The sequence below is a fragment of the Thecamonas trahens genome (assembly GCF_000142905.1).
Source record: "Thecamonas trahens ATCC 50062 unplaced genomic scaffold supercont1.35, whole genome shotgun sequence".
NCBI lineage: Eukaryota > Apusomonadida > Apusomonadidae > Thecamonas > Thecamonas trahens.
Window position 1 is genome coordinate 25,367 of NW_013657645.1, and position 25,592 is coordinate 50,958.

A 25,592-nucleotide genomic window follows, 5' to 3' on the forward strand; every position below is an offset into this window, starting at 1 on the left:
GTAATCTCACTCTCTCTCCCCCCTGGCCTGCCTCACCCGTAGATCAACTGCCATGACCCCCCCCCTCCCCCCGACCCCCCCAAGCTCCATCCTTCAAAAATTGTCCCCATCACCCCCACCCCCACCCCCCACCACCCCAACGCCCCCCCCCCCCCCTCCGCATAGGCCAACGAGCAAAAATTTCTCCGCACGACCGTCAAAGCCAATCACCACCGCTAATTTACTGGCGGGAAAAGCCCCCGTTGCAACGACGACCAACACAATCACAATCAATGACTACCGTTGCAATTTGGCGGTTCGACATTCGTCTCCCTTTTTCAGAGCGCTGAAAAAGCGGAATTTTTTTTGGTTCGGTTTGTGGCAGAAATCGTAACGCGCGTCATTCTCATTAACGTTCTTTGTTCATCAACTTACGATTGTTGTGCTTGTTGGCTCACGCGCGTGCAAAGGTCATTCGTTCTTCCACGTCTGCCCTCCCTCCCTCCGCTTCCCCCGCTCCCCCCCCCTCCCGCATACTCCCCCCCACACACACACCTTCTGTGTAACTGAGGTTTGAGTATGCCTGGTACGATGACTGGTATGGTGGTTGCTGTCGTGGCACTCGCCTCGCTTCTCCTCGCACCGCACCTTGCCCTCGGTGGCTCGGTCCCGCCGTGGGCAACGTACACCTTTGATGGCAAAACCAACCGAGGTGACGGAGTCGGTGCGGCTGGGACCAACCTCGCGCGGTACCTTGGTTACCATTATCCGGACGGCTCGTCTTCTATGGAGTTTGCGTCGCGGCCAAAGTGCTGTGACCTCGAGGCGTTTTTCCGTGTCGAAGTCGACCAGCCGTCGCTGGAAGGCCTCAATGTGGCCACCATGTCCTTTGGCCAATTCTCGCTCTCGCACGATGTGGCCCTCACGCCCGACTCGACCGACCTTCATCCCAACCCCGAGTCATGCACCTCGCTCCATCGCATGAAGTATGTGCCGGGCTCGTCGCCGCGGGAGCATGTCAACGTCGTCACCTCGTTCATCGACTTGTCCCAGGTCTACGGCTCAGACGATGCCAAGGCCCTGGCGCTCCGCACTCTCTCGGGCGGCAAGCTCAAGACCGGGCCGGGCAACCTCCCGCCGCGCGGGTGCAAGACCCTTGGCGTCAACATGGGCAACCCCATCCATGGCGTGTCCAACGAGCAGCTCTTTTGCGTCGGCGACACCCGCGGGAACGAGAACATCATGCTCCTCGCCTTCCACGCCATCTTTGTCCGCGAGCACAACCGCCTCGCGGATGAGCTTGCTGCCGCACACCCGCGGTGGTCCGACGACGAGCTCTTTTCAAGGCCCGCGCCATCAACATTGCCCAGTACCAGCAGATCACCTTCTACGAGTACTCGCGCGCCATCCTCGGCGACGCCGTCTTTGACCGCCTCATCGGCCCGTACTCTGGCTACGACCCGGCCATCCGCCCCGAGGTCTCGGCCGAGTTCTCGCAGGGCTCGTTCCGCTTTACCCACGGCCAGATCCCCGAAGTTGTCGTCGACATGACCACCCCGTCGAGCCCGTACCTCCGCTCGCTCTCCGAGTTCTTCTTCAACCCCAAGGAGCTCGCCGGCCGCGGCGTCGACGCCTTTATGCACGGCATGTTGCTCTACCCGTCGCAGGAGGTCGACGCCCAGTACGCCAAGACCCTCATTGACTTTCCGCACCTCCTCGCTCTCGACTGCATGCGCGTCCGCGACCTCGGCCTCGCCTCGTTTGAGCACGCCCGCGCCCACTACGGCATCGCCTCGCCGGTCACTGACGTCCCGCGCAAGCTCGCGCTCCTCGACGTCTACGCCTCGTCGTCCGAGGGCACCGACCTCTTCACCGGCGGTCTCGCCGAGGAGCACGAGGTCGGCTCGTCGTTTGGCCCGGTCTTCAATGCCATCTATGCCCAGCAGTTGCTTGCCCTCCGTGACGGCGACCCGTACTGGTTCGAGAACCCGTCGTACGCCCTCCTCTCTGCCGCCGAGCGCACCGCCGCCCGCGCCACAACCCTCGCCCACATCATCCGCCGCAACACCGACATCCCGGCAGACCTCGTCCCCGACAATGCCTTCAAGATGCCGTTCTACTCGGCAAACACTGCGTCGTCGGGTGGCGTCGCTACGTCCACCTCGTCGGCTTCGGGCTCGACGTCGTCACCCGCCTCCCAGTCGACCGCAGACGGCCACGTCTACCCCACCGCGCCTGCCGCCTCCAACAACGCCGAGCTCAGGTACCTCCGCGCCCTCACAGGCATCACCGTCGTCGGCTTCCTCGTCGTCCTCGCCTCGGCCGCTGTCCTCGCCGCCACCGCCTACCGCCTCGTCAACCGGCCCACCGCCGCCCCGGTCGCCTCGACCAAGCGCTCCTCCGGCCTCGCCCGCTCGGTCAAGCCGCCGCGCAAGGATGCGAACCGCTTTGACGGCGGCGCCTCACTCATCCACCTCGGCTATACCGTCTCGCCCGAGCACTCGGCCTCTTACGAGGGTGACGTCTGGATGTCGCACGTCTCGTCCGACGACCTCTCGTCCTCGCCGCGCGCTCCTGCTGCCGCTGCCGCCGCTGCCAAGCCGCGCGCGTGAGCAAGCAAGTGAGAGTGTGTGCAACGCGTTTCGTAGTTTTTTTACCTTAGCCAGCCAAGGGGGTGGTGAGCTTACTCGTCGCCGATGACCTTGCGAACAAAGTCAAAGAAGGAGAACTCGTTGGTGGCAATGCCGCTGGTGTAGACATAGTACGAGGCGAGCGAGGAGGAGAACATGGCCTTGGCGTAGGCCTCGGGCAGGCGGTCGACGAGGGCCTGGACCGAGCCGACGTGCTCGATGAGGATGGGCGGGACGCAGCGGGCAAGCATCGGGTCGCGGATGGCGTGGTTCTCAAAGAGATCCGAATCCTCGATGGCGTCGACGAGGACGTTGATCTTGGACGAGAGGACGTCGGTGAGCTCGGTGCGGCGGCCGCGGCCGGCGGCATGCTCCTTGACGAGCGCGCGGTACTCGAGCCGGGCGTTCTCCTCCACGAGGTCCTGGATCTGCGTGGCGTACGTGTCGTAGAACTCGGGCACGTTGTCCGGGTCCTTCACGCACATGAGCTTGTCAAACTCCTCGTCGTCGAGCGTGAGCGCGGCGAGGACTTCCTTGGACGACGACGTCACGCCGCCCTTGTTCGTCGACGCGTCCTTGAAGACCACCACGCCGCCGTCCTCGAGGATGGTGCGCGCCTCGGGCGTCACAAACAGGTTCGCGCCCTCCACGAGGTACTTGAACCGCGGCGTGCCGTCCTCCTTGAACACCGACGCCACGTTGCTGGCGTTGATCGACTCGGGCCGCCCACCGCACGGCACAAACAGGTCGGCCTCAAAGAGCGGGTGCAGGTGGAAGCCGTTGCGGAACGCGTCGCCGGCACGCACCTTCTCGCCGTTGGGCAGCGTCACGTCGGTGTCGTCGACGTTGACAAAGAAGCCGCCCTCCGAGAGCTTGGACTGGTCAAAGGCCTCGCCCATGAGCCGGCCCCTGGCCAGGCGCTCAAGCTCCGTGCGGTCGAGCCCGTTGGGGTCGTACAGCACACCCGAGCCGTCCACAATCGCCTTGGTGATGTCCTTGGAGATGAGGATTTCGTTCGAGCCGAGGTCGCCGTCCGGCCCGCCGGTCTGCACCTTGGTCACCGTCGACTCGTCGATGCCGGCGTCCGCCAGGGCCTCGGTCACAAACTTGTGCACCGACCGCGTCGTCATGCCGTACGTGTCGTGCGGGATGCCGCCAATCGACGGCGGCTTGCCCGTCGTGAACGCCTTCCAGTACGGGTACCCACGGTGCTTGGCGTAGAGGCATGCCCACTCCATGAGGTCGGCCGTGTGCTCGTCCGGGCCGAGGAAGAGCACCTCGGGCTGCCCATGGTAGTCGAGAATCGACTCGTCGTCGATGATGACGTCGAGGACAGACGAGATGTACTTGCGGAACTTGAGCTCCGGCTGCGCCTGCCGGTCCTGCCCGAGCAGGATCGTGCCCTTGGAGCCAAACTCAGGAATGTCCTTGTTCTTGAGGTTCTGCGTGTGCGCCAGGTTGTAGTTCTCCACAAACAGCGCCTCGTAGTTCTTGGCGTACGCCGCCTCGTCGCGCGACTTGATCAGCCGCACGCCGCCACGCGCCACGTCGCGGAACCGCACGTGGAAGCCGTGGAAGTCGTTCGCCATCGACATGATGATCCCGTACGGAATGTCCGGGAACATGTGCGAGTAGTCCGAGAGGAACTGCGGGTTGAGCCGGAACGACACCGCCGCACGCCGGGTCTTGTAAAAGTTGGTCTTCACCACACTCGAGTTGAACTCGAGCGTCTCCGAGAGAATGTGCTGCTCGTCGCCCACAGACGCCTCGGACGCAATCCGCTCCTCGAGCGCCGCAATCTCCTCCGCAGACGGCGTTGCCGCCACAGCAGGGTTGAACCGTGCGTCAAACGCGCCAAAGATCGACTTGAACAGCTGGAAGTTGCGCACAATGGTCTTGACCACCGCAGGCTCTGAGAACTGCGACGCACGCAGGTGCTTGCCCACGCCCAGCAGCCGCCGCCGCTTGACAGGATCCGTCTCCACGTCGAGCAGCGCCTGGTAGTCAACCACCGTCGCCGGCGAAAAGTAGCTCACGTACTTGGTCACCGCAGAGATGTACGCGTACTCGCGCGCAGAGATCTGGCCCTGCAGGAAGTACGGCGAGAGGTGCGGCGAGACAGGCATCGTCAGCTGGAGCGAGATGAGGTCCGCGAGCTCCTTCACCGCAGCGTCCGACGCCTCGCCGCCAATGTACAGCGTGTACACCGCAATGCCGTTGGCAAACGACTCAACAAGCTTCCGCTCGCACACCAGGTTCGACGCAAAGATGAGCTTCGAAATGTCGGCCAGCGACGTGTTGTGCGACAAAGGCCGCGCCGCCACAAGCAGCGGGATCGACCCGTCGTGCCCGCGCCGCGGGTGCACCTCGATCACAGGCGACATCCGCTTCACCGCAGCGTCGATGATCGACTGGTACCGCGGGAGCAGCTTGGGTGCCGTCTCGCGCAGAAAGTGCTTCGACGCAATCTTGGTCAGCTCAGTGTCCTCCATCGCGCACGGCTTGTGGTCCTCCATGTCCACCACATACAGCCCGAGCCGCGCCGAGCCATACGGCACCGCTGTGCCCTTGGACGTAAAGTGCGAGACCGAGTACACCGGGTTGCTCCGCGTCTCAGACAGCTGCTTGATGTACGTCTCCAGCCGCTGCTCCGTCTCTTCGCGTGCGTCCTGCCGCGCCGCAGAGAGGTAGAACGCCGACGACTCGTTCTCCATGTTGAGCTTGATCGCCTCGGCAGAGCCCGACTGCGCCGCAAGCCGCTTGGCAGCCACGTAGCCCTGCACGTGGCCCACAACCTCCTCGGGCGTGAACCGGTTAAAGTACATCCGGTGCAGCTCGAGCTTGTCGTAGTAGTGCGAGAGCTCGGAGCGGATGAGCGACGCGCGGAACACACCCTGCTCGTACAGCATCTGCGCCACCGCGTTCATGTGCTCCTCCTGCGCCGGGTTCGACCCGCTCAGCTTCTCCAGCGGCGCCCGCGGCGCAGCCGTATGTCCAGAGTCGCGTGCCTTGGTCAGCATCTCAAGCACCTGGTTGTTGTCGCTCCGCGACGCGTCCGTCACCGGCGTGCCGTCGAACCGGTCCTTGGCCTCAAGGTCCGCCCCAGCGTCAAGCAGAAGCTCCACCATGCCGGCATGCCCGTTTGCCGCAGCGAGGTGCAGCGGCGTCCGCGCATCGTAGTCGCAAACGTTGACGGAAACGCCCGAGTCAAGGAAGGCCTTGACCGTCACGAGATCGTTCTCCGCAGCCGCAGCGCACATGTCAGACGCCGCAACAATCTGGTCGAGCACAGCACCATGGCCGAGCAGGTACTTGGTCGTCTCCGGGTGCTGGCCCTTGATCGAGTCGAGCACAGGCGACGAGCCGAACCGGTCCGTCACGTTCACCGCAGCCCCGTTCTTCACGAGGAACTTGACCGCCTCCAGCCGGCCCTCGGACGCCGCAAGGTGCAGCGCAGACCGCGCGTCGTAGTCGGCTGCGTTGATGTCCACGCCGTGTGAGACAAGCGCCCGCAGCGCGTTGATGTCGCCGCGCGACGAGTGCCAGCACAGCTGCATGGCGTCATACAGCCGCCGCTCGGTCTTGTTGAGCTTCGACTTGTCCACAGACGGGCCGATCTCATCCACGGCATTGGCCGCAGCCTGCCGGAGCACCGGCGACGACGACGCAAACCGCGCACCAGCAAGGGTAAACACCTTGGCAGACGACATAGTCAGCGGCCGCGCAGCAGCCACATACGCTGACGACGCAACAGCAGAAGAGGCCCGCGCGAGGCTTCCAGCCCGAAGCGCAGTCGAGATTGCCGCACGCCACATCTACACACACACACACACACACACGCACACGCACACACACGCACACACACGCACACGCACACACACGCACGTGCACGCGTCCATGAGGAAACCATATCGGTGGCAAAAACCATGCGTGAGTGTGATCGATCACCCAAGATCGGTGCCGCACACCGCGACACGAGGCGGACGGGTCAGGGAGGGGAGGGAGGGGGAGGGGGGGGATCCAGTAGGAGACTTGAAAAAGGTCGCAAGTAGGGGGGGGGGGATAGGTTGGTGCTGGTCGGGGTGGGGCCGTGTAACATAGGATGGGGAAGGCTACACGCCGTGGTGGGTGTGTGCGGGCCAAGGGGATCGACGGGCGAGTGGGCGGCGAAAAAGGCCGTCAACGGAGGTGGGGGGGGGGAAATGGGGAAGAAATTTGGTTGGCGTGGAGTGGTGGCGCGGCGGGTACATGGAGGGCCATAACGAGCTCACATGCCTCACACACTCACCACCAGAGTGATGATGTGGTGGGGCATGTGATGGGGCACCTTACAACAAGATGGGATTGTCTTGGAACCCATTACAGGATGTGTAACTGCTGCTGCCGTCGAGCGCGTCGTCGGCCAACCCGTGTGACTGATCTGGCCACCACAAAGGTCCCGTGACAAAGTTTGTCGCACACGGGGACGGGGGGGAGGGGCCAGGGCTAGGAGGGATGGAGAATGCTGTGTAGAGCAAAGGAGGGGGGGCGGGGATAGATGCTAAATGGAGAGCGTGTGATGGGAGGGCAGAGTGGCCTCATGAGCGTACTTGGGCTGAGTAAGTCCAGAAGAGCAGTGGCTTCAGCTCGGTCGCGTGGGGAACGTTGGCTGCAAGCCGAGGATGGCGGCTGGCCGGTTGGCTTTGGCTCGACGGCTGGGCAAACGGTTGAATGCGCCATTTGCCGATGTGGAAGGGAGGAGGTGGAGATGAAGCGCTCGAGTGTGAGCGGGTGAATGCGGTGAATCAGGGATGCGGGGAGGGAGGGGAATGATCGACAGTGGGCGCATGTTGGTGTGTGAGCTTGGGGCCGTGTGAGCTGTGCTTGATCGGACTTGGTACTCATGTGGCCGCCTCATATGGAGGGGGGGAGGCGGCTCTGGAGGTGTGATGGAGTGTTGTTCGGGAGGAGGAGGGAAAGGAGAAGAGAGATAGGGTGGAGCATGATGTAGATGTGCGGATGAGTGCGTATGGCGTGTGTGTATGTGTACAAGTCTGTGTGTGTGTGTGTGTGTGGCGTGTGTGGCCAGAATCGAGCCGAGCAAGTGATATTTTGTTGATCTTTCATCTCAGTAAACGACCGGTGAGATGCGAACGGCGATGGCGATCGATGAAGCAAGGGAAGTCGAGTCTTGGGCCAAGGACAAAGGATTGAGTCTGCGTAGCAGGCTGGTACGGTAGGTTGGTGCGGCTGGTGCCGAGACATCTGCTTTCCTGCTCGGCAAAGGCCGCCGCGACTCTTCCCTTGAAACAGCCCACCGCACCCCCCTGACGACTACACATACGTAGTCGATAGGGGGATGTGGTGGGCTGTTTCACCCCTCCCTTCTTCCAACTCACCATCGCAGTATGTATGCCCCTCTCCGCACCCCTTACCACCGAAGCTTCTCATGTGACTCTGCCAAAGTTTGTGACATTGGACAAGCGCTTGTTTCCGCAATCTCTCCAGTGGGCACACAACAGCCGGGACTGCCAACGCAGCCTCCAGCCCGTACCCAAGCCCCACAACTCACACCACCAACACCGTCCACCCCCTACTTTCTCACCCTCTCTATACTTGCTTGCAACACCCTGTAGCTTCTCTAAATTCGAAGACCTCCTCGTTGTGTGCCGAGCTGAGCCTCGTTGGTTAGGGATCGCACTCTCTGAGCTCGCCGGGTCGCCAAGTCGCAAGACTTGTCTCTGGGGATAACCATGCTTATTCGCACCATTGCGTTTACGCTCCTACTTGCGGTGGTGGTCTCAGCAAACCTTGTACGCCGTCCGTGCCCATGCTAGTATTCATATGTGATGTATTTCCCCCTCCCTGCCGTCCAGTGTCTGGTGCGGTACAAAAAATTCCAATAACCGCTCCGACACTTTCAATGCCCTACCGCGATATCCTACGCAGCCGCCAGGGGTGCGGAGAGCCACGTCCCCGCGCTCCCCCCCCCCCCGACAGCCTTTGTGCACACCTCCACAAGTACCACACTTTCCACACTGCCACTCATAGCGCTGCGTTCTGTTCTACAGTACATCCACAACCCTCGTGGCTCAAACAACAGGCTGGATGAAGCTAACCGCAACCGCAACGACGCCAATCGGCTCTTTGACTCTCAAAACAACAACAAGGGCGGATACAACGTCAACCGCATCGAGTACTACGGCGGCTCGCTGCTCGACATCGACCTTACATTCCAGCACGGCTGCGGATTCGGCACCGAGTGTCAAATCATTATGCAGTACATGTGCGACAGCATGGCCGGGACCGGCCTCGGCATCCGAAACGGCCAGCAACAGACCCGTATTCCGGAGCAGCGTGATGACGACCATCGGTACGGGCGCCACGAGTCGGCATCGTACTGGGCGGACTGCAAGGCCCGTCAGCGCAACCTTGGCCTCTTCCTCGCCGACCAGATCATCCCCGAGGATGCGACTGCGATGCGGACTCGCCAGAACAACGACGAGAACGCCAACAACCGCCGCCGCGGCTATGAGTGCCCCGAGGAGCGCGACTACTACCCGTACTGGCACCCCTCGCCGTGGAAGGACATTGCAATTTACACCTCGCGTGCGGATGAGCTCTGCCCGATCTACACCGCCGAGTCGCAGAATGTCAAGGGCAAGCACTACTGCGCCGGCCTCCGCGAGGCGACACCTGAGAATCCGATAACCAACGGGGCGGCGATCAACAACCAGGCCCAGTGCGAGGCCGTGGCCGAGTTTGAATGGGTCGAAGCGCCGGCGTGGGGCCTTCCTCCGCCCGCCTGCCTCCAGATGAGCGCCTATCCACCGAACCGCGTCACCCGCCTCCGCCACTCGTGGAAGCTCCCCATCGTGACCGAGCGCCAGAGCTGCGTCTTCCGCGCGCGGTACAACGTGTCATCGGCCGACTATGACGGATGGAGCACCTTTGCCGATCTCAACGGGAACACGGGCAACTACGCGTGGCAGACAAACCCGACTGTCGACGTCGGCTCGGCGAGCACTAACATTCGCCTCAAGCTCACCATCTCGACCGATCAGATGGGCCGGACGTTCCAGGACCGTAGCTCTACGTTTATGCTCCGGCCGGCGCCGTACGACGTCGACGTCACGCCGATCGTCAACCTCAATGTGGCAGGCTCCCGTGGCAACCCCGTCCAGAACTTCCCGAGCATCGAGTACGAGTTTACGCCCAAGGTCCTCACCGTCGACGTCAACACCTTCATCCATCGGCAGGTGACTGGCTCGAACACGACGCCGGACGGCGCCGGCCACGGTGCTGACGAAACCGATCGCTCCAACTTTGTGGCTGTCGTTGGCAACAACCCGAAGAGGTCGTATGTCCACGTCGGCAACTCGAGCGACCCAGATGTTAGCAACGATCTGGTGGCGTGGTGGGGAACGCTTGGCGGAATCTCTAGCCAGATGGATGACGTGCCGCCGTACGTCGACCTCGGTCTGCATCGCTACCGCACGGCCGGCACCAGGCACTACCTCTGCACCCGCAACACCGACTTTTCCTCCCGCACCCATCGCGGCTCGATTGTTGTCAATGACGCACCTGGAGGCGTTCAGCCGCCGATCCCGTCGTCGACGACAGGAACCGTCTCAACCGGCAGCGGCGTCGGGCCCGGGAGCGGTGGCTCGCCGGCGCCGGCACCAACGCCGGCCCAGATTGTGGCGGCCGGCGACGGCGACAAGGAGCGGTCCAAGGGCATCGGCATTGGTATCGGTATTGGCCTCCTCGTCTCTGCCGTGCTTGCCGGCGTCGCCGCCGCCGCTTTTGTCGTCTGGAAGCGCCGCGAGAGCAAGCTGAGTGACGATGACTTTGCCGCACCGGCTGCTGCCAGCGACGCCGAGCTTGCCGCCATTTAGGCCCGCCACCAATTTGCTTGATATTTGCTTGATAAACACACGATCTCTCTCTATCTCTCTCTGTATCTCTATTTCCCTCTCCACAACACTAAAGAGCAGCATACCAACGAGTCATGACGAGTCTGACTCTTGCCAGTGAGCATGAGCCCGACGCAGAGCCTCGCGGCGACCGTCGCCAAGCTCGCGATAGTAGGCACGGGTGGCGCGGCGCTTGTCGAGGCACACCAGCTCGATGGCAGTGTCAAAGTCGTGAAGCGCAGCGGTGTTTTGGTTGAGGGCGAGCTCGGTAAAGGCCCTGTTTTTGTAGATGATAAAGTCGGCCGGATTGATCTGGATGGCGTCGGTAAAGGCGTCGTACGCGTCGCCGTACGCGCCGCGCTCCATCCGCACCACGCCGAGCTCGTTCAGCAGGACAGCATTTGGCTCGGGCTCGGCCTTGATGGCACGAACGAGGTGCTTCTCGGCCGCGTGCATGTCGCCGGCAATCCGCGCCTTGTTCAGCCGCTGGATGTGCTTGACCGATTCGCGCGACTTGACCACCACCTTGCCGCTCTCCTCCAGCTCCTTCTCCCTTCTAGTCGGCCGCCTTAGCCTGCGAGCATGATGCGGTGATACCCCGCGGCTCGATTCCGAGCTTGAGTTGGTCCGGCTCTTTCTCCGCGGCAGGCGGTACGAGCTCGAGTCTGACGATAGCGATGACGAGCGTGGCGACGACGATCGTGAGCTCAAAGAAGACGATCTTGATGACTTGCGCGACTTCTTACGTGACCTGCCCACCACTTTGCGTGACCTGTGTGTCTTGCCTGCAGCCTTGCGCGACTTGCCCGCCGCATTACCCGACTTGCGCGACTTGCCCGCCGACTTGCCTGCAGCCTTGCGCGACTTGCCTGCAGCCTTGCCCGACTTGCCCGCCTTGCCCGACTTGACCGCCTTGCCCGCCTTGCCCGCCGCCTTGCGCGACTTGTTCGTCTTCCGCCCAAACACCATGCCGTCGACCCTCTTTGCCCCAACACACAGCCACACAATCTCTTCCGAGACGTGTGTCTCTTCTGCATCAGTCTGTCTCGGCCTGCCAGGCTCTCTCGGCCTGCCACCGGCCAACCGCTCACCCTGGACCGGTCCTATCTCAATCCCGGTGAACCGTACTATCAGCGGGGAAAATTGTAAACCGCTAACCATCAAAGGCGGCGCAAGGGAAGGGAGAGGAGGAGGTGGGGGGGGGGGGGGGAGGAGGAATTTGCTCGGGTCTACCACTTGTCGCACACATGGCCGAGTTGGAGCCTCACCATGTGCACCTCGCACGGTTTGTGGGTGCACGAGTTGGGTTCATCATGAACTCCAAGCGCATCTATGTGGTGACGGATAATGCGTATGTGAGGGGTGGAGGAGGGGGGTAGGGGGGTAGAGGGGAGTGTGCTTGTGAGGGTGGGGTGGAGCACGAGGTGGGACGCCATGGCTTGCCCCCCATGCCTCGCCCTCCTCCTCCTCTCCTCGCACGTGCGACTCACTGTGGAGAGTCATCATGCGGAACGGGCTGGTCGATCAACGGTGATTGGCTTTACGGGGAATGGCCGCTGTCACATCGTCACTGTCGTGTCTGTTGTCTTGTCTGCTGTTGCTGTTGTGTCTGTTGTTGCTGTTGTGTCTGTTGTTGCTGTTGTGTCTGTTGTCGCCATCGTGTCTGTTGTCGCCATCGTGTCTGTTGTCGCCATCGTGTCCGACACCGCTGTCTCCCCTGTCGTCGCCATCTCGTGTGTGGTCGCCATCGTGGGTGTGGTCCCCATCGTGGGTGTGGTCACCACCTCGTATATGGTCGCCATCTTGTGTGTGGTCCCCATCTCGCGTGTGGTCCCCATCGTGGGTGTGGTCACCACCTCGTGTGTGTGATCGCCATCGTGCCTGTCATCGTATTTACCGCCTCTGTCGTATCCGTGTGGTCACCACCTCGTATATGGTCGCCATCTCGTGTGTGGTCCCCATCTCGCGTGTGGTCCCCATCGTGGGTGTGGTCACCACCTCGTGTGTGTGATCGCCATCGTGCCTGTCATCGTATTTACCGCCTCTGTCGTATCCCTCATCATATCTATCCGCCGTGTCTATCCTGATCATGGTCGTGATCACTGACTGGTTTCAGCTTTCTCGGTCTCGACGCCACAACTCGCACGTCCAAAGAGGTCTTCCCCTACGACGCCATCGCGTCGGTCAAGCCAGCCGAGAACGACATTCGCATGGTCAATTTCTCAGTCCGTTCGGGAAAGAAAGGCAAGGCAAAGTCAGAGTCATTGGTTGTTGAGCCTGCCTGTCGCGCCCCGCTCCTCTCGGCGCTCCATCTTGCTATGACCGCTGCTCTCAACGCTGCGCCCATTGCCGCCTTTGCCGCCTATCGCCCGGCCGATCCCCCGATCGCCTCACGTGTCGAGATCTACCCGGCCACGCTGTCCGTCGACGAGGCCTCGTTCCTCCTCCATGACCTGACCCACGTTATGGTCGTCGATCCCGCGCCCGCCGATGCACAGCAGGTCATCCTAGCCTGGCGCGACGGTTCGCACTCCCGCCTCTTCTTCAACTCGGTCGACTCGCCCGTCCGCGACGCCTTTGTCTCCTCGCTCATCTCCACCATTGCCTCGCTTCTCGGACGAGCCCTCCCCGCTCCTTCTGTTCTCGACGTCGCCGCCGCCGACGAGCTCGTCTCCGAGCGCGCCCTCCGTGGCCTTGTCGCCCCAGCCATCTTCTCGGCCTCGGCCCGCCTCCTCCCGCCGCCGCCGCCGCTCGACCCTGCTCCCGGTGATCACATCCTTGCCGTCCTCGACACCGACACTACCACGTCCTGCACCCTCCGCTTTTCGTCGGACACGCTGTACATCCTCGACGCCGACGGCATCGCCACCCTGCTCGGCTACCCGCTGGCCGAGCTGGAGATCATTATCCTCCATCTCGTTGGCAACGCTGAACTCCTTGCCCTCACTTTTGCCGGCCTCGATCCGCTCTACATCCACACCGCATCCGCACGCTCTGTCGCCGGCAACGCCGTCCCGCTCGCTCTTGCCGCAGGCGCCCGCCTCGCTCTCCATCTCGAGGTCTTCCCGCCCGCGCTTGTCCTTGATCCGGGCACTCCCGACCACACCGCCGAGCTCGAGCCGCTCGTCCTCGCCCAGCTCTCGCTTGCACTCGAGAGCCGCAACACATCGGCCGTCGCCCTCGCCGCCCGCGAGTACCTCGCCAACGTCCGCGCCGCCCGCGCCGTTGCCAAGGAAGCCAAGCGCATCCTCCCGCGCATTGCTTCTCTCCTTCTTGACGCCCTCCGGGTCTCCGCCACCAACGCCTCCCGCTCTCCCGCACAGGCTGCCGAACCCGATCTCTTTGATCCGGCCACACGCCTTGCCCTTGCCCAGGTGGTGGTCCATGGCCTCGCCGCCCCGGCCGTCTTTACAGACGCTACTGATGCCTCGTACCCGTACGTCGCCCTCGCCTGGGACGCCCTCGTCTCTGCCGATCTCTACATGGTCTTTGCCGGTGCCTCGCTCCTCTACGCCCTCACCCACCAGGCTTTCCCACACAAATCGCCCAAGTACGAGCGCGCCAACCGCGCAGCCGTCTTTGCGCACCCGGCGCGGCTACCACCTTTGTCTCGGTCCTCGCCAACCTCGTCTCGCCCGACATGCCACCGGCTCCACTCGTAGACGCCATCCTCGCTCTCCTCGCCTCGATCCTCGCCTCGCTCCTCGCCTCGCCGCGCGCTGTTGCCACCCCGGATCCTGTCGCCTCTGCCCTCGTTGCCGCTCTCTACCAGCGCACCGGTGCCCTCCTCCAGCTCGCCCGGGTCGATGCTGTCGGCGTTCAGCGCCACGCTGTCAACATCCTCCGCGCCGTCCTCGAGTCGCTCCCGCCCGAGACCTTCCGCGCCGTCCAAGACAAGGCCCGCAACGCTGCCCAGCTGCTGTTCTTTGTTTCCCTGGCCGCCGGCAGTCCGGATCCTCCGCTTCGTATCGGCGCCATCCTCCTCGTCACCCTCCTCGTCGAGGGCAACCCGTCGTCGGTCGAGCTCATGGAGCGCGTCTTCCCCAAGCCGCTCGTCCTCCGCATGCTGCAGCTCTCCGAGAACCCGACAGCCCTCACCCGGCCGCTCGCTCACACGCGCTGTGTTCCGCTCTGGCGCAAGCCGGCGGCATATCCGCCCGATCCCTCGCCCATGCCCGTCCCGCCGGCCTGCCAGACCCGTCTCTGGTCGCTGCTCTTCGACATGCTCTCGGTCGACTTTTTCGAGCCGACCTTTATCTGGGACGCACGCACCCGTGCCGAGCTCAACGACAAGCTCATCTCCGAGCTCGACACCTTTACCCGCTGGCGCGCCTGGCGCGCTTCGGCCCTCGAGCTCAGTCAAGCTCATGACGCCTCGGCTGCTACCGCGCCGCTCCACGACGACAGCCCGGTTGCTGGAACTTCCCATCCGCGCCCGGCCGGCCACGCCCGCGCCATCCCGCCGCTTCGCTGGAACCACGAAGAGTTTGAGGTTGTCTACGACTCGCTCGCCGGCGAGCTCCGCGTCGGCCAGTTCTACCTTGACGCCATCCTTGCCCGCGTCCCCGAGGTCAAGCTCGCCCAGCCGGGCGTCTTTGTCGAGGAGATGGCCCACCATCTCACCTTTTGCACCGACGTCGCCATCCGCTGCCGCATCTTGCAGGCTCTCAAGTGGGCCTACGGTGAGTACATGCCGGTCCTCGGCGCCTACCGCTACATGGAGCCGGTCGTCATGCACCTCCGCGCCCTCGACCAGCCGCTCGTCCGCGAGTGCCTCCTCTCGTTCCTCGCGCAGGCCTTTGTCCTCCGCGACAACATCAAGAGCTTTGTCGCCGCCGGGGGCCTCGACCCGCTCATGGCCCATCTTGCCACTGTCCACTCGGGCGATCCAGCTGCGCTCACCGTCGGCATCTCGATCCTTGAGCTTCTCATTCTGGCCGCCTCGCTGGTCCCGTCGCTCGATGCCCACGGCCGCCTCCTTGTCCCGCCGCCTCGGGTCCGCACCGCCCTCGCTGCCCCCAACTACCTCGCGGCTATTGCCCAGTGTCTCCTCGTTGGCGACTCGGAGCTCAGCTCGCGCGCCATCCTCCTCATCGACCTCCTTGTCCGCGACTCTGAGTCGCTCCTCTACGACGTCGGCTCCATCGGCATCGAGCCCATGCTCCTCCTCCATCCGCTTCACATGGGCCAGCCCGGCGCCAACCTCCTCGCCCGCCTTGTTGCCGCCGGCGTCGACGCCACCGTCCGCCGCCTTCTACCGGATGGTATGGTCGCCCTCCTCTGCGCCGCGCCGTCGACGCCCATGGCCATCCGCTCCGGTGACACCCCGTTTTATGATGCCCTCGTCGGCGACGTCGACGCCCCGCGCGTCATGTGGGGGCCCGCCGAGCGGGAACTGCTCACCGCAGCCTGCGCCGAGCACCTCGCCCCGCTCGTCACCGCCCTCGGCCAGGACCCGCTCGCCAAGTACCTCGACGTCGTCCCGTCCACCGTCCCGGACCAGGTCACCTACCCGCGCCTCGATGCCGAGCTCGTCGTCCGTGGCGTCTTTGTCCGCAACATGGCCGACGCCGCCCGCTTCCCGGTCACCGAGGTCGACAACGAGAACGCCTTTGTTTCCGAGGCCCTCGCGTGTCTCCGGACCTCCTCCGAGCACCAGTCTCAGACCGCGCTCGTCCGCTGCATCGTCGGCGTTGTCGCCGCGCATCCGCACCTTGCCGTCCTCAGCGCCTTCCCCGCCTTTGACATTGTTGTCTCCCTCCTGCATGACGCCGCCGCCGCCGCCACCGTCTCCGACCTCCTTGATGGCGTCCTCGACCTCATCCACCGCGTTCTCGCCGCTGACTCGGAGTCCAACGCCAAGGGCTTTGTCCAGGCCCAGGGCCTGCCTGCGCTCGAGGCCGTCCTTGTCATGCTTGGCGAGCTGCCGGTCGACACCCAGGTCGCCACCTCGCTCCAGCTCGCCCTCCGCCTCGTCGCAGTTCTCGGCTCGCGCAGCGCGACAAGGACGCGCCTCTTGCTGGTACCGGGCACCGTCGCCGCCTGTGTCCGCGCTGTCGAGCGGTGGGAGGCCATGCCGCACGCCGCAAGCGTCGCCCTCGCCGCCATCGCCGCCCTCACCGCCGAGGACGCCCACTGTGTCCTTCTCGTGGAGCACAAGGCGCTCTTTGCCGCCCTCGCCTGCATGGCCGAGGGCGGTGTCGTCGCACTCGACGCCGCTGGCGTCCTCCCGGCACTTGTCAACCGCAGCGACAACGGCGCCGTCGATCTCGCCCGCCTGGTCGACATGCACGTTGTCCGTGCCGCCGTCCGGGACGGCGCTTGCGGTCACGACGTCCTCGACGCCTTTACTGCCGACGCCCAGACCCCGCATCGTGTGTGGAACAGCGCCATGCGCGCCGAGGTCGCCGCCGTCTGCCGCCGCCTCCTGGCCTCGCCGCTTCCCGCCGCCGACGTCCTCGACGGTTGGGAGTCGGAAGTCCTTGCCGCCGAGCCGGTTGTTGCCGGCCTTTTTGTCGCCTACATTGTGGGCGCCGAAGACGAGGTGCTTGACTGCGATGACGCTGATCTGGCGACAGTTGTCACCGGCCTCTGCGCGGCCGACGCACTTACTGTGGTGACCTGCAAGGCGCTGCACGCCCTGCTCGGCGCCGGCGGTGAGAGGGTTGCAGCCGTAGTCGATCCGCTCGCGCTCGTTGACGCTGTATCCTCCGCCGATGACGAGCATCTTGCGAGTGAGGCTGCGCGCGTTGTCGCGCGGCTTGTCTCACTCGACGCCGGCCTCGCTGCTGTCCGCACCGGCTGCGGCGAGGTTGTTACCCGCGGCCTCCTCGCGCGGGTTCTCGACGAGACGCTGCGGATGGTGCCGACTGTTCTAGTCATTGCCTGGACCGCTATCGGCACCGAGCCTGGAATGCTTGCCGATCTGCTCGCATGTGGCTCTGTCCTCTTCCCGCTTGCGGTGGTGGTCGAGTGCGGCCGCCGCGAGACCGACAGGGTGGTCGCCGCGTCGATGCTGGCCAACCTGGTGAGGAGCCCAGATCATGGCGAAGCCGCTCGGGCCATCCTCGCTCAGTATCTCATCCCGCTCCATGTCCAGACACTTGTCACCACGCCGCACCGCCTGCCGGCCATGCTCGATGCCGAGCTTGTCCAGCCGAATGCGGTGTGGAGCCGTGGCATGGCCGCCGCCCTGGCTCGGGCGGTCCGGGTCGAGGCCGAGGAACTAGACGTCGGCTCCGGCCGCTGGCAGCCGGCCGGAGCGCAGCTGGCGAGTCACCCGGACGTTGCCGGCTATACCCTCGTCAGCGGCATCTACGTTGAGCTCTTTGTCGACGCGCCAATCTTTGCCATCGCTGACGTTAGCGGCTTTGTGAGCGGGTGCATGGCCGCCATGTCCGAGTCTCCAGACAAGGTGCGCGTCCTTCTAGCTGCGGTAGAGAAAGCGGTCCGCCAGAGCCGGCCGCGGGTCGAGGCCGAGTCGCTCGCTGCCTTTGTGGCGGCCTGTGTGCCCGGAGTGGACACGCCCGACGAGCTTGACGACGCCGCCTCGGGCAGCGCCCTGCGCATCCTGGCAGCACTGTTGGCGGCCGATCTCAACGGCGTCGTTACCTCGGGCCTCGACGTCAACCGGCTCGCTGCACTTGGCAAGCGCCATCCGGCGATGGAGATCGCGGCGCTGGAGCTTGTCCAGCAGTGCGTCCAGCTCAGCGACGTGTTTGTGGACCAGGCGCTCGACGGCGGGCTCATCGGCCTCCTGCTCAACATCCTCGCGTCACCGTCGTCGAGCAGCGAGCTCGACCTGGCGGCAGCAGCCGTCCTCCGTGCATGCGTTGCTGATCCGCGCCGCGGCAGCGAAGTCGCCGCCGAGCTCGAACAGTCGCGCAATGTTGGCATCTGGGCGCCGTACGCTGGTTCAGCCCCGGCAGACGCACCCTCGTCGGGTGGGGATGTGGGCGGGGTATCGGCCGTTCCGTCGCTTGCCGCGTCGTCATGGGCATCGTCGCTCGACGATGTTGGTGTTGATGGCTACGCCGACGCTAGCGACTACCGTGACTCGTCGATGTCGGAGATCGACGTCGACCGGCTCGTTGCCGCGCTTGCCGGCGTCGCAGTTGAGCCATCGGCCGGCATGGTCGAGGAGGCACTAGGCGTTCTCGACGAGTGGGACGACGACGACGATGACGACGAGAGCATTGTCGAAAGAAGGGAGGTCAGCACCCAGCTCGGACGCCCTGTCGAAAGCGACGATGAGTCTATAGAGAGCGAGAGTGAGGTCGCCACGCCAGCGCCTGCGGTCGCTGACGCAGCTCCCGAAGCTCCGGTCGTGGCTCCGGCGGACGACGGCAGCGATGATGGCAGTGAGGGCAGCAGCAACGATGTTGCAGATTTGCTTGAGGTCGTTAGCGACGGCAGCAGCGACGATGACCACGCACCACCGCAGGCAGCGTCCGGGGATCTGCTAGCCCAGATCCGGATGGGAACCCAGCTCCGCGCGGTTGATACCGAAGCGGTGCGGCAGGCCAGTGCCGCCGCACGCGCTGAGTCCTCGCTCTCGGGTGCCATCCTCGCCTCAATGGAAGGTCGGCGCAAGGTGATGACACTCACCTCGGAGGATCTTCGCGACGGATGGAGCGGAGACGAGGGCTCTGACGACTGGGCGTGAACACCCCCCTCCCTGGCCGGCCGATGATGTCGTACCGCACCCTTAAAACAGTCGAGTTGAGTGGCCAGCGTGTGATCTTGGGTAGGTGTGTGATCGGGGAAAGCAGGTGTTAGGCCACAAGTGGGCGATCTTTTGCAGCGAGCAGGTGATCGACAGATCATTAGCGGCTGACCAGGGAGCAGGCAGGTGTTCCGGACCATGCGACTGGCCGGACCGCGGGGGGCAACCAAGCGATCGAGCAACCATCAGATCAGACAACCGAACGACACACGTATGATCGAACAGCCATGAGGCAACCGGATGGCAAGCGGGTGATCAACCAGCACGGGTGAAACCGAGCGGAACGGGGTCTAACGCGACATGCGGGAGCAAGCGCGGCAAAAGTGCGCCTATCAGCGATGAGCGGTCTCTCGCCAGTCGACGGCCGACGAGCCGACGGTCGGCACACCTGACGCGACACGAGTCAGGCGTTTCGGGGAGCAAGGTCGAGGGAGGGGAGTCAGACAAGTCAAGTCAAGGAATCCATGTCGCACTCTACCCTCCGGGGCATCTCTGTGCGGTACTTGCCGCAATTGAGTGTGGATGGCCTACCTACGGCCCTGCCACTCCTTGTGGCTACGGGATATATGGTCCGAGTCGTGGTTCCTCTCCCGCAAGTCATTTCCATTTTGGCCATTTCTGGCGCATCCGTCTCCATCTGTGGTGCTTGTGGTCAACTGCCACAAGGACGTGTATCGACTATGATGACCTCTGTTCTTGCCTTTATGGTCTCATGGAAGACTCTTTCTCTTATGGCTGTTCCACGGGCGTTTCTTCCTTTCAGATCGGACGCATCGTTGATGAGAGCGGCTGGAAATTGGTTCTCATCCTACCTCTTTACCATGGTCCCCGTTGTCAAGGCCTCGGATGACGCTGTCATTGTTCTGGATGGCTCGGCTGATGACAACACAACTCGCATGACTCGCTGGCTTGTGGGCATCGGTGAGATCGCCACTCGCTGGATGGCAAAGGCTTCCGCAAACTACGTCATTCTCTCCGCCGCCGCATCGGCTGCGTCGGCAGGTGCTCCCACGCCGGTGCTCTACGGCCTGTGGACCGCATCAGTGGCGACCATGACCGCATCAGAGCTCAACGAACTGGTTGTTTGGACCGCCACTCTCGGTAGGTACAAGGTTGTCTCGTTCAACAACTGGTTCCTCGCCTCGACCTCGCTCTACGAGCTCTGGTCTGCCCGCTACAACCGCCTCGTCTCTCGGTTCTTCCGCGACACGCTCTACCGCCCGCTCCGTAGCGTCGTCTCGGCGCCGGTGGCGTCGATGGCTGTCTTTGCTGCGTCGGGCATCCTCCATGCCTTTGTCGCCCACGTCACCTTTGGCGGCGGAGAGCTCTCCTCGTTCGCCTTCTTCTTTGCTTCGGGTGGCCTCGTCTGCCTCGAGCGCTGGCTTGACAAGAACGTGCCGTCGTTTGCGGAGCGGCCCAAGTGGCTCGGCTGGCTCCTGACCATGACCACCATGGCCGGCCTGGCTCCGCTCTACCCTGGCCTCTTTGTCGCCCGCTGGCCCGGTTGGTTCGTCGACAACCCCATCACCGCCCCGTGGCCGGCGTCGGTCGTCGGCGACGCCATCTGCAAGCTCATCGGTCTGTAGCGTGCTCAAGAGAGGCTGTGGCCGTATTATCCTACGCGCTACGGTGCCCGAAGCAGCGGCCACCACGCGTCGGGAATCGGTGCGTCCCAGATGGCGAGCTGGCGGAGGTTGCGTGCGCGGAGGTAGTCGAGCCGCTGCTCGACGGCAGCGAGCGGAAACGGCTTGTTGGTGTTCGGGTCAACCGTCTCGAGGCCGATGACCAGCCGCTCGGGCATCACGCCTGCCGCCAGTGCCTCGTCAACAAACTTCTGAAACAGTGTCCAGTTCCCGGTGTAGGTGCCCATGAGGACGATGGCGTCAACCCGCGACTTGGCCAGGAGCGAGACGTTGAAGAACGGCGTCCATGTCCCGACGTCGACCGAGAGGAACTTGTCGTGGACATGAAGCGCGTCGGCAAGCGCGTTGAGGAAGACGTTAAAGCCCTCGGCATCGGCATGAGTCCCGTTAAGCGGCTCGATGTCGATGTTGTAGCCGTCAAAGCCACCGGCGGCAACGGCCGCCATGGCAGCGTCCACAAACGGCTTGGGATCGGCAGCCGCTTCGCGAGCCCACTCGATGACCTGCGGCCGGCCCCAAGGACAGCACGTGGAGACTTGAGCATATGCTTTGAGCCCTGCATGCATCAGCGCAGGAGCAACGTTGGTAAAGTTGTTGTCCACAAACGATCCGCCCGGCCCGAGGTTATACGCCTCGTACGCCACCGCCGTGATGGTATCTGCATGATCAATGAGCTGCTTGAGATCGGCCTCAATGTTCTCGCCAGTTCGCTCCAGTCCCATCCACGGTTGAATCGAGTTGAAGAACGGCGCTGCATGGCTCAGCCCCTCCTGCCCAAGCCCTTGCTGGCCCTGTCCGAATCCGACTTCATTTTCACCGCACACTCTGGACGCCACCACAGCCAACACAGCCAACACCAGCCACTCCTGCTTCATTCTCGTCTGGAACATAGAGTCGAGTCTGTCTGCCGGCTCTGTCCCGACCTCTGACGCTGCTCTGAGGCGCCTCTCTCGCCTCGACCGTGGCCACCAGCCACTTTGCAGCCATTATTTACGTTTGGAAAAAAGTCACGCGCTGATCGAGCCAAAGACATGGCATCGCTCCATGAGGCTACGGCTGTGACGGTGAGGCCACGGCCCAGGTAGTAGTAGGTTATGGCCCGCTCGTGAGTGAGCTGCAACGTTTGTACCCAGACAGACTCTTACAGTTTATCGTTCCTCAATCATCTCTCGTACAGTTTATCGTACCTCAATCATCTCTCGTACAGTTTATCGTTCCTCAATCATCTCTCGTACAGTTTATCGTTCCTCAATCATCTCTCGTACAGTTTATCGTTCCTCAATCATCTCTCGTACAGTTTATCGTGGCCCGCTCGTGAGTGAGATGCAACGTTTGTACCCAGACAGACTCTTACAGTTTATCGTACCTCAATCATCTCTCGTACAGTTTATCGTACCTCAATCATCTCTCGTACAGTTTATCGTTCCTCAATCATCTCTCGTACAGTTTATCGTACCTCAATCATCTCTCGTACAGTTTATCGTTCCTCAATCATCTCTCGTACAGTTTATCGTTCCTCAATCATCTCTCGTACAGTTTATCGTTCCTCAATCATCTCTCGTACAGTTTATCGTTCCTCAATCATCTCTCGTACAGTTTATCGTTCCTCAATAATCCCTCGTCCACCACCTGTCTCGTGGCGGCAGGAGGGCAAGATGAGCACAGGCGAGGACGTGGCGTGGGTGGCCGAGCTGTTTACAGAAGCCACAAGCTCGGCAGCACGCCTGACGACACTCCTTCGTGCCACCCACAACTCGCCACAACTCCCGGCAGCAGTCGAGCTCTTTGCCAGCACCCTCGCCTCGCGCTCAGCTGAAGACGCCGCAGCCGGCGCAGAGGGTGCGTCCGAGGTCCTGGCCGACATCGATGGCGCCAATCATGTCCTGCTCGGCCACATTGAGCGGCATGGCAGTGAACTCGACAGCGAATCAGCAGCCGCGCTAGCAGATCTGACTTCGGCGCTGACTCGGATGGCACGCGGGGCGCTCGAGCGGCTCGCACGGACCATCGCCGGCGATGTTGAGCCGGTTCTTGCTCAACTCCCACTGGTGGTGCCAGAGGTGGTGGTTGATCAGGGGCCTCTGCCGATGGTGTCTGCCGCCGCCGAAGCGTATGTAGCTACGATCGAGGACTACTTTGATGAGGTGCTGGAGGTGGTGCCGGACGTGTGGTGTGAGAGGCTTGTCAAGTCGCTGGCCAACGCGTGCGTGATGGCGGTGGAGGACGGCCTGTTCTCGCCGCGGGCAGTCGAGCATGTCGACGCCCTGGCATCTGCCCTCTCTCCGACCTGGATGTGGGTGGTGACGGCATGGCGCGATGTGTGGAGCCTTCGGGCGCTATACGCACAGTATTTGTCGCGCCGGCGCGCCGCGGCGCTGTTTGATCGGCTGCTGCTGGTTCTCGACTGTGTGTCGGTGGGTGCATTCCGAGCGAGCCGGTGCCTGCCTGTGGCGCTCGAGGCCGCTGAAGCGCCGCTGGTCGACGATTCGGCACTTGCGGCGGAGCTGAAGACCCGGCTGTATGCCGCAGTCGGGGCGTGGGGCGAAGAGTTCACCTTTGCACATGTGGTGCATGTGCTCAAGCTCATGTCGTGGCTCCCGGATCCGGTGCGGGTCCGCGCGCAAAAGGCAGCATTCAAGGCTGTGGTCAACGGTCCGCCGGAGACCTACACCCGCCCGCCGTCGCGACTCGCCGGCCTCGTCTCGCTCGGCCTCAGCCCGGCTCGCACTACTGCCAACAATGGTGCGACGAGTGAGGCAAGCGCCGCCGCAGGCGGACGCAGCGACGGCTTTGTACCGTTTGAGGTGGAGCTGGCGGCGCCGCTGCTTGATGGCAGCGACGGGAGGCCGGGCGTGTTGGGCTCCGAATCCGGCCCGGACCCAGACTCAGACTCGGCCTCGTCGCTCTTCACCACCGAGTCGTCGCAGCTATCGTCGCTTGGCTCGGGCGAGTGGTCGACATGAGCCAGACTACTGGTAGAGCGCGCCGCCAGAGCGGTTCTGATACGACGGCATCGAGAAGACGCCGGCCGAGCCGCGGGTAAAGAGGGTGCCCGAGCTTGCCGACGCATTGCGGGCGTCCGGGTAAGCGACGAGTGACTCGGACGCGCTGCCGGTCGGGCCGATCGGGCGCGGCATGCCGAGGGCGGCGGCCGGAACCGGCGACGCCGGGTGAGCCCGTGAATCATGCTCGTCGTCGTCCGAGCCGTACATGTGCGGTGGGGCCCAGTAGGTGGTAGCCGGCTCACCGGTCCGATTCAGCGACGCCATCGAGCCGTACAGCGGGCCCGAGTGCGTCGAGGCAAAGCCGCCGCCGCGGCCCTTGAGCACGGCGGTCGCCGACGCTGACGAGTGCGACGACGACGGGACGTGGCCCACCAGCGCAATGACCAGCGACGGCGGCACAATCTCCCACGAGAAAAACGAGAAGAACACAATGAGAGACTTGGAAGTCGGTGAATCGATGGCGATCGAGATGGTGACAGCGTCGCATGCTGCCGCAATGTCGTACGCACATCGCGAGAGGAAAAGCACAAGCAAAGCCGCGAGGAGCGCAAGCACCGACTGCTGCGAGTCACCAAAGGTCGAGAACGGGAGCCGGATCCCGGGGTTTGCCGTTACCAGGGTGTAGAGGTGAAAGTACGCCACCGCTAGCAAGATCTCCAGCAAGCAGAAGACCGAGGCGGTGAAGATCGAACGCAGCTGCGAGGCTGACGACGACGCCTCCTTGGCGTCCTGCACAAGCACCCAGTACACGTACAGGCAGTAGAGACAGAAGAGCACGCCGTTGACGCCGAGAAACGCTCCGTTAGCCCACCGGCCCAGATACGCGTCCCAGTCGGCCCGCCGGGTGTGGCGGAGCACCATCGACGAGGTAAAGAGCACAAGGAGCGAGAAGACCCCGAACTCGATGTTGACCGGGAGCTCGTAGACTGCAATCAGGAGGAAGCTGGGCGAGTACGAGAGCTGGACCGAGACAAAGAACACCACACGTACTGCCATCCATAGCAGGCACAGCACGAGAAAGCCGACCTGCGCCGAGAAGAACCGATGCCTGCGCCGTTGGGTATGGATGGAGCCGGCAAGAGAAGGGAGCCGTCGACAGCGAGGTATGAGCACGGTGAAAAGTCCACCACACAGGACAGAGCCCATAGTGTACGGAGATTGAGTCACGATGTCGCGTGCCGAGACGTGGAGGCCGACATCGGTGGAGCAAGTGAGCACAGCGAGAGACGGCAGGCAAGCCGTTGAGGATGATCGTCGAGAGCGTGGTACGAGGGATGTATGACCGGTATGACCGCAGGGAAAAGACCACCACATAGGTCATATCCCATACAATGTCGATAAGGAGTTGCGATGTAGCGTGGCGAGTGGTGAAGGCCGGCATTGTTGTAAACGTCGAGTAGTAGCGTGGACGAATCCGTGACCGATTTGAGCGCAGGCAGTTTCGTGCCAACCGAGGGGAAGAGGGGGGGGGAGGAGAGAGAGCCAGACAATACCACCGCCACCGCACGGAATACCATCAGCGCAACGACACAAATCCGTACACATGTAGCGAGTATGTACATATATCCCCATGTCGAGTTTGAATACTATAAACGTAAGTAACCATGTGTAGGTGTGTATGAAGGGAGCGGGGAAGGGGGGGGGGGGGAAGGGGGCTGGCCGTCCGGGATCATCCACGCACATGACAACAGTAGCAACAAGGGGGAGGGGGGGGG

General features: G+C 63.1%; 8 protein-coding genes across 8 annotated transcripts in view; 4 read left to right on the forward strand and 4 right to left on the reverse strand.

Annotated features, from left to right (window-relative positions):
• The first annotated feature begins 305 nt into the window (after nucleotides 1-305).
• On the forward strand, nucleotides 306-2,659 carry AMSG_07561 (heme peroxidase superfamily protein). Its single transcript, XM_013900594.1, has one exon. The coding sequence runs from the start codon at nucleotides 1,527-1,529 to the stop codon at nucleotides 2,589-2,591; it is 1,065 nt and encodes a 354-aa protein (XP_013756048.1). The 5' UTR covers nucleotides 306-1,526; the 3' UTR covers nucleotides 2,592-2,659.
• AMSG_07562 (NAD-specific glutamate dehydrogenase) lies at nucleotides 2,617-6,869 on the reverse strand (the record flags this gene model as incomplete). The annotated part of the gene is made up of 2 exons (XM_013900595.1): nucleotides 2,617-6,424; nucleotides 6,858-6,869. The coding sequence occupies 2 exons, from the start codon at nucleotides 6,867-6,869 to the stop codon at nucleotides 2,663-2,665; spliced, it is 3,774 nt and encodes a 1,257-aa protein (XP_013756049.1). The 3' UTR covers nucleotides 2,617-2,662.
• Nucleotides 6,870-8,341: 1,472 nt separating this feature from the next.
• AMSG_07563 (uncharacterized protein) lies at nucleotides 8,342-10,486 on the forward strand (the record flags this gene model as incomplete). The annotated part of the gene is made up of 2 exons (XM_013900596.1): nucleotides 8,342-8,401; nucleotides 8,660-10,486. 2 exons carry the CDS (start codon nucleotides 8,342-8,344, stop codon nucleotides 10,484-10,486), a joined length of 1,887 nt encoding a protein of 628 aa, XP_013756050.1.
• A 111-nt stretch (nucleotides 10,487-10,597) lies between these two features.
• Nucleotides 10,598-11,473, reverse strand: AMSG_07564 (uncharacterized protein; the record flags this gene model as incomplete). Its single annotated transcript, XM_013900597.1, has 2 exons — nucleotides 10,598-11,060; nucleotides 11,277-11,473. The coding sequence occupies 2 exons, from the start codon at nucleotides 11,471-11,473 to the stop codon at nucleotides 10,598-10,600; spliced, it is 660 nt and encodes a 219-aa protein (XP_013756051.1).
• Nucleotides 11,474-11,738: 265 nt separating this feature from the next.
• AMSG_07565 (uncharacterized protein) lies at nucleotides 11,739-19,232 on the forward strand. Its single transcript, XM_013900598.1, has 2 exons — nucleotides 11,739-11,855; nucleotides 12,621-19,232. Exon 2 carries the CDS (start codon nucleotides 14,145-14,147, stop codon nucleotides 19,167-19,169), a length of 5,025 nt encoding a protein of 1,674 aa, XP_013756052.1. The 5' UTR covers nucleotides 11,739-11,855; nucleotides 12,621-14,144; the 3' UTR covers nucleotides 19,170-19,232.
• Nucleotides 19,233-20,853: 1,621 nt separating this feature from the next.
• AMSG_07567 (uncharacterized protein) lies at nucleotides 20,854-21,859 on the reverse strand (the record flags this gene model as incomplete). Its single annotated transcript, XM_013900599.1, has 2 exons — nucleotides 20,854-21,663; nucleotides 21,833-21,859. The coding sequence occupies 2 exons, from the start codon at nucleotides 21,857-21,859 to the stop codon at nucleotides 20,854-20,856; spliced, it is 837 nt and encodes a 278-aa protein (XP_013756053.1).
• A 668-nt stretch (nucleotides 21,860-22,527) lies between these two features.
• AMSG_07568 (uncharacterized protein) lies at nucleotides 22,528-23,702 on the forward strand (the record flags this gene model as incomplete). Its single annotated transcript, XM_013900600.1, has 2 exons — nucleotides 22,528-23,614; nucleotides 23,683-23,702. The coding sequence occupies 2 exons, from the start codon at nucleotides 22,528-22,530 to the stop codon at nucleotides 23,700-23,702; spliced, it is 1,107 nt and encodes a 368-aa protein (XP_013756054.1).
• A 105-nt stretch (nucleotides 23,703-23,807) lies between these two features.
• The window catches only part of AMSG_07569 (uncharacterized protein), a 2,025-nt gene continuing 240 nt past the window's right edge, over nucleotides 23,808-25,592 (reverse strand). The window contains exon 2 of the mRNA XM_013900601.1: nucleotides 23,808-24,925. Within this exon, the coding sequence (XP_013756055.1) occupies nucleotides 23,842-24,925 (1,084 nt within the window). The 3' untranslated portion in view covers nucleotides 23,808-23,841. The remainder of the gene's footprint in view (nucleotides 24,926-25,592) is intronic.

Bases quoted from the DNA above. Each gene is read 5' to 3' on its own strand.
- AMSG_07561 (XM_013900594.1), top strand. From the start codon at position 1,527: ATGACCACCCCGTCGAGCCCGTACCTCCGCTCGCTCTCCGAGTTCTTC.
- AMSG_07565 (XM_013900598.1), top strand. From the start codon at position 14,145: ATGCCACCGGCTCCACTCGTAGACGCCATCCTCGCTCTCCTCGCCTCG.